Below are 7,367 nucleotides of genomic sequence, written 5' to 3' on the forward strand. Positions count from 1 at the left end.
CGGGCGTTTAGGGGTTTCTAGACTTAAAAAATGAATTGAGCGACCCCACAAAGTGCTAAAGTGTAACTTTAGCTGTTCGGGAAATTGAAATGAGAACTTGAAATGCTTGTTAAGGATTGCAAAAACATATTTTTACGGATTGGGTCGGAACTACTTTTTGCTCCCTAAATTTAGCTGACTTGGGAACTCTCTCCGGAACTACTTCTGGACAAATGTGTTATTCTGTAACTGTAATAGGAGGACTTCCGTAACGAGCGACCACTATATGAGACAGAGCAGAATTGAGGGCTAGGGGTAGGGGCAGATCTAGGGGTAGGGGTAGGGGTATTGAGGACTAGGGGTATTGAGGGCTAGGGGTATTGAGGGTTAGGGGTAGGGGCAGATCTAGGGGTAGGGGTAGGGGTATTGAGGGCTAGGGGTAGGGGCAGATCTAGGGGTAGGGGTAGGGGTATTGAGGACTAGGGGTATTGAGGGCTAGGGGTATTGAGGGTTAGGGGTAGGGGCAGATCTAGGGGTAGGGGTAGGGGTATTGAGGGCTAGGAGTAGGGGCAGATCTAGGGGTAGGGGTAGGGGTAGGGTTTGGGTTAGGGTTAGGGGTCGACCAGTATGAGACAGAGCAGAATTGAGGGCTAGGGGTAGGGGTAGTATAGGGTTAGGGTTAGGCCTCTTCTTTATTGTGTTTGATGGGGTGGTCACTCGTTATGGAAGTCCTTAATTACAGTGGAAGGTAAGTTATGAAATATTTCATTGAGATGTACGATGGTTGAAAGGTCGGGGTAGTTGTCATTCGAATAACCGCGAGTAAAATACTAACTGTACACATTATTTCACTAAATGAGCTATTATAATGACTAGGGGGAGTATTCGAGTTGTAGTTGTAGTGATTGGTCAAACGCGCGTATGAATACTTGTTGCAGGATGTAAACAAAGATGGGGCATGCAGGGATATTCGAGTAGATTTTTCAGACTCTTTAGTCGACTTTGGACGCAGTGAGTGCTTTTATATCGTGTTTAGAACTCAAATTATGTTTTTTGAATGGATATAGTAGAAGGCCACCTCTATTCTCACCTGGAGTGAGAATAGTGCAGGCGAGTCTTGTGGCTATTCTCACCCGGTGCGCGTTCACCAAATTTTGCGTTCACCCTAAACCACAGAATTCTACACTGTGATAACAGAAAAATTGTAGAATTCTGTGCCATGAACAAACGTTCCATTACAACTGTAGCCTACTAAAAACGTACAATTTTGTCTGTGGGCAGTGGAGAGAGAGAGAGAGAAAGAAAGAGAGAGAGGAGTAGCACGAGAATTTCCGGGCAAAACAAAATGGCGACCCGCGTAGTTCGGCTCGATTCGAAAAGTTAAATAGCCGTAGCATCTTTGTAGACAACCAAATTAATTTACTTTTGTGTTTTAACATCATTTTTTAACTTTGTTTTGGTCAATTTGATCGTCCACACCGATAGACAGTATTCAGAAAGAAACAGAAAGAGAGAGAAGAGGGGAGGAGTTGATCTTGCGAGAACTTCCGGGCGGGTGAGAATAGCCACTTTCATTGTAGAAAGTGTTTTAATTGTTAAGTGGTTAATAGTTTTTCTTTCTCATTTTGGAGGGAAATTAACACTTTTGCTGGCGTATTAATATTTTTCCCGATTTTTCTCTACAAAGTGTATACAGACCCGGTAACCGGGAACAAAGTCACGAAGTATACAGACCCGGTAGGGGAACTCTTTTGTGATTTCGGGAAGTTTCAGCCCCCAGACCCGGTAGAAATCGTGTGTGTGTGTGTGTGTGAGAGAGAGAGAGAGAGAGAGAGAAAGAGAGAGAGAGGAGGGGGGGGGGGGGTGCTAGTAAAATGTATGACATGCCCCAGTTGGCAGGAGGGAACGAGAGAAAGAAGAGAGAGAGAGAGAGAGAGAGAGAGAGAGAGAGAGAGAGAGAGAGAGAGAGAGAGAGAGAGAGAGAGAGAGAGAGAGAGAGAGAGAGACTGAAATTATGACATTGTAACTTGTTCTTTTCTTCAAATCGTGATTCCTCCAACTCCAAAACGGAGGAAAAACGATCGTTCATCAAAAAGACATCCGCAATCTTCATTTAGATCTAGGCTAGCCTAGCTTAGATCAAAAGATTTAAGTCTGTCTGCCTAGATCTAGATCTAGACCATAGATCTAGAAGAACCTAGGTCTACTCTGAGCCAAGAGGGCGCTGAAACTCTCCGACATCACAAAAGAGTTCCCTTACCGGGTCTGTGTATACTTTGTGACTTTGTTCCCGGTTACCGGGTCTGTATACACTCCCTTTTCTCTATTATTTCATTGTATTGACCCGGTCTGCTTGGATTTTACCGAATCGATCCCAGAGTCGATCTTGCCCTGGCCTAGTAGGGGTAGATCTAGGATTCTAGGGGTAGGGTTAGGGTTAGGGTTAGGGTAAGGGTCAGGGTTTGGGCTTGGGTTAGGGTTAGGGTTAGGGTTAGGGTTAGAGGCCTCTTCTTTATATTTGTGTTTGATGGGGTGGTCGCTCGTTACGGATGCTAGTTGGGTGATCTTGTAGTTCCGTTCGTTAAAGTCCACGATCCATTTGTTTACATCCAGAAGTCTTGAAGACCAAAAATACTATTTGAATTAGGCTACAGTACACAAAGAGCAGGGATGCAACCTAACTGCAAAACATCAAATAAGGATAAAATTCAGGGGGGCAAGCCCCCCTGAACCCCCCCCCGGCGCTTTTTCGGTAGATCTAGTTCCCACCCCGCATTTGTTATTCGCCGGTTTTGGCCCCAAGAGTAGCCAGGGGGGTTTCAGGGGGGCTTGCCCCCCTGACCTAATAAAAACAAGGTACGGGGTTTCAGGGGGGCATGCCCCCCTGAATTTTACCACAATTTAATGTTTTGCAGTTGTTAGGTTTGACATCTTAGCTTGCCGCGAATCAAACGTATGGATAGATCTAGATCTAGATCTAGATCTAGATCTAGATCTAGAATCTAGATGTAGATCTAGGTCAGGCTCTATCAAATAAGGGGGGTGGGAACTACCGAAAAAGCGCCCCCACCTCCATATTTTTTTTAGGTCAGGGGGGCTGACTTTAATGAACGAAACTACAAAATCGCCGCTAGTTGCACTAGATATCTAGAACTAGATCTAGATCTAGATCTAATCTAGATCTAGAATCTATATATAGATATATATCTATATCTAAGTCTAAGTCTAAATCAGATTCTAGATTCTAGGCTCTACACTACTAGACTAGCATTTCACATTTAATAGGCTCACCCAGCAACTCAAGATTCATCGTTTGAGAGAAACTTGTCACACAAGTCTTGATTGCGTATAAAAACCTCCTAAGTCGAGCTTTCTTGCATGCAGCCTTGAATGTCTTTACTAAGTCACCAAGAAAGTAGCAGACGCACAGTACGGCGATTCGAAAGTGAGTGAATTCACTATAACCGGAAGTTGATGCTCGTCAGGGACAGACTCGCTTCGTCCACAGATTAGCTCCCCTCGGTAGGTTCACAAGATCGAAATCTTCTTGTTCAAATATTATTACATTATCGAAGTTACAGACAGTGCCACAGCGGGCCACAGGCAAATAAAACTAAACTGTAGGCTATCTTTTTATACTATGAAAGAATGATTCCATATTATTAACTGCAGGGGGCAAAACATGATTTAAGGCATTTATTTTACAGGGTGAATGAATCAAACTGAGATGAGCCACACACGAAAAGATCTTCCATAAAGGAACATATTAGATCTTATAATAAATTAATATAATAATTTTAATTTCATAATCACATTATCACTTCTAGAGATCGAGATCGCAATACTTATGGGAATGAAAACAAATTCTGTTCTCATATATGTAAACAATACAAAATAATCGAGAAAATATGTATATAGAATCTAGATCTAACTTAATTTAATACATTGTTGTATGTATTCCTACTTTGGGCAAAACGTAATTTTTATAATTTTAAAGGAAGGCATAGGTCTCAATGTTATTTTGAAAGCAAAAATTTAGACCAAACAATATGAGTAAAGTACAGAAACAGAAGGTAAAAAAGTAGAGATGCTAATATAAAATATGAATATATATATATATATATAAGTATCAATTAATTTTCAAATGTGGCTGTCTCAATCTAACATTTTGTGGCCAAGAGCTGATGCCATAATTAGGCAACGACCAGAATTATATATATTATATATATATCTTGATAGTCAGTAAAATAAAAGAATCAAGGGGATTAAAAATATTCTAAAAGTAAAAGAGCAAGTAGCTATGGCGCCCAAGGGCCTATTTTGAGCAGTCCCGGCTTACCTTTTTTAGGCAGACTTGACCAGTACGTTTGTTAGCTTAACTTTCACGGAAAATTGCCGCCAAAGTTTGGTGACTTTCAAAGCTTGAGTCCTTGGAAATTTCAGATTTACATTGTTTATGTGCCTGTCAATCAAACTTTACAGTGGAATGTGTTTTTAAATGGTCACAAAAAGTGTTACCCCCCCCCCCTAAAAAAAAGAAGAAAATTCGATAAAATTGCCCAAGTGATGGAAGAATTAAATACTTATGAAGTTTTATTTTTATTCGATTTCATTACATGCTTTTAGACGAGCAGTTTTTAAAAGGTAAAAAAAAAATTCATACAAACGCCTGACTTTACTACGACGCCCTATACATACTGCGATGCAGCCAAGCTATTTTTGATTATAACGTTTCCACATGCGTGGGCCAAAGCTCTTTGAAAGAATAATTTCTACAGCATGCAGTGAGCACTGTTACTGTTAGCAGACGTCAAAAATTGTGAAATGGTATGGGTTTAACGCCCCTTTCAACATTAATAGGTTATTTAAGGGGCGGGACCTCCTAGTCTAACGTCCGTCCCCGATAGGACCGAGCCAAGTGGGAATAAGTTCGTGTAAAGTGTCTTTCTCAAGGACACAACTTCCGACCGAGCTCAGGCTCACTCGAACCCCCGAACCCGCAATCTCACGATTACGAGTCCGGTAGCCTAACCACTAAGGCTACCGACGCCACCTAGCAGACGTCAGTAAGTTAGTCAAAGTTTCCAAACATGGCAGCACGCACTACATAATGTACCGGCACTTACTTCATGCCGACCCTGTGTGTGCACGTGTGGAGGCGCGAGAGCTTTTCAACAGGAGTTAATATTAATATTTGTGAGGCATCATGGTGAGATCAGGCGCTCGTCAAAATCATGAAAAGGAAGAAACAGGCATGACTTTTCCTCCAGTTTGGCAATTTTTGTCGATTTTTTGTTTATTTGGCTGAGTTATTTTATGTCCCTATAAATACACGTTCCAATGTGAATTTTACTATTTAAAAACGTTGATTAATTGCACAAAATAATATGTAGGCTACATCTTCAATTGTCAAGGACTCTCAAGCTATAGAAGTTGACAAACTTTGGCGGCCATTATCTCGCAAATTTTACCTCATGAAACATGTTACCCCCCACCTCCTTCAATCGCAAATATCTCGACTTCTATTCAAGATTGACGTGTATTTTAACCAAAAGCTAGACAAACAAATAGCTTTAAGATGACACTAATCTGTCCCCGTGGTTTTATGCACCCCGCATAATTTAGCAAAATTTGATCATTTTTTGCATAATTTCTGTTTATTTTCCCTTATCCTTCTTTGTTAAGTTAAAATTAACAGAATCACATAATTTCACATTTTTGGGGCTCAGTTTGCATAATTTCAGATTTCTTTTTTTCATAAGGCGGTGGGGACAGACTAATAATTCCATATGTCCTAAAATAGATGAGTGCCTGATTCCACTGTGTCGTTACACATTTGATTTAAAGTGGTTTGTTCAAACTTGTTGTGACAGAGAATGAAGATACAGTACAGGAAGAAGAAGACTGCAGAAGATGAGAGTTCGATTCCCGAGTGGGGAAATTCATATTCTTATCGAGAATCTTGGTCTGTCTGCTAGGATGGTTTATCCCTTCCTGCAGAATCAGTTAACCCTATTCCGTACGCCCTGGGGTCATTTTGTAGATTATTAAACACGTATTTGCGTTCTGTTTCCTTTCCTCTTTCGTAATACAGTGCAGCCTCTCTCTATATCGACATCGCGTGGACCAGAAAAAATGTCGTAGAGAGGCAACCAAAAATTACAAATGATAATATTATGTAAGGAAAATTCGAGACCTGGGCACCATGTCGCCATACAGAGGATGTCGTTATTTTACTAAATCATGCGTGGTGCATAAAACCACGGGGACAGATTGTGCCGCCTGCAATGACGCCTATTATCCAACCAAGTAGGCATAAGTAAGGAAAAGCTGAGGATTTTCAATTGATGAAATGTGAAGTCTGTCTTGTTGTATGGATGTGAGGCATGGAACGCATCACAGACATGCATAACGAGGATCCAGGTTTTCTTGAACAAGTCTCTACTCTAAGAAAGTTACTGAGGATCAGATGGACAGACAGGATCACCAAAGAGGGAGTGTTCAGGAAAACAAGACAGAGATCCCAGTCAGAGATGAGGTAGGAAGAAGAAGGCGGTGGCGATGGATTGGACATACTCTCAGGAAGTCAGGCAGCTGCATAACAAGTAAAATGTTAGATTGGAATCCACAGGGTAAAAGTAAAAGATTAAGGGGAAGACCGTGTGGTACCTGGAGAAGAATAAAATAAATCGATGTACAGACAAGTGGGAAGACATGGAATAACACCAAGAGGCTAGCCCAGGATAGAGAAAGGTGGAAATTGTTTGTCCGTAGCCTATACCCTGGTGCAGGGTGAGAAAGTGTTTGTCCGTGGCCTATACCCTGGTGCAGGGAGAGAAAGTGTTTGTCCGTGGCCTATACCCTGGTGCAGGGTGAGAAAGTGTTTGTCTGTGGCCTATACCCTGGTGCAAGGTAAGAAAGTGTTTTTTCGTGGCCTATACCCTGGTGCAGGGTGAGAAAGGCAATGATGGCGGCGGTGGTCTAGTGGTTAGGCTACCGGACTCGTAACTGTGAGGTTGCAGGTTCAGGGGTTCGAGCTGCAGGCCCGACGTTGTATCCTTGGGAAAGTCACTTTACACGAATTTTTCTCACTTCACCCAGGTGGGAATGGGCCATAGACAGCGAAAGATTTTGTCAGTATGTTAGTGTTTTAGCGCCTATAAATGGTCGCTTGCACTGTATGCTTCCTGGGAAGTTGAGGTTGTTTCAGAATGCTCTCAAGTCTGCTGGGGTAATAGTATAGATTGTGAAGCGCATACAGCTTTCTGTTGAGCGGGGATTTCCGCTATACAAATGCTATATATTAGTATTATTATTATGATGGTGATGATGATGATGATGATGATGATGATGATGATGATGATGATGAAGATGATGATGGTGATGAT

General features: G+C 41.7%; 1 protein-coding gene across 2 annotated transcripts in view; it reads right to left on the reverse strand.

Moving 5' to 3' along the window:
* The window catches only part of LOC101853834 (retinoblastoma-binding protein 5 homolog), a 30,355-nt gene extending 26,898 nt beyond the window's left edge, over positions 1–3,457 (reverse strand). The window contains exon 1 of one of the 2 annotated variants that reach the window (XM_005112669.3): positions 3,271–3,457. In XM_005112669.3, coding sequence (XP_005112726.1) covers positions 3,271–3,289 — 19 coding nt within the window. In that variant the 5' untranslated portion in view covers positions 3,290–3,457. The remainder of the gene's footprint in view (positions 1–3,270) is intronic. The other variant, XM_005112670.3, reaches the window with a different exon arrangement.
* Between the last annotated feature and the right edge of the window lie 3,910 nt (positions 3,458–7,367).

This window comes from Aplysia californica, unplaced genomic scaffold (genome assembly GCF_000002075.1).
Source record: "Aplysia californica isolate F4 #8 unplaced genomic scaffold, AplCal3.0 scaffold01359, whole genome shotgun sequence".
Lineage (NCBI taxonomy): Eukaryota > Metazoa > Mollusca > Gastropoda > Aplysiida > Aplysiidae > Aplysia > Aplysia californica.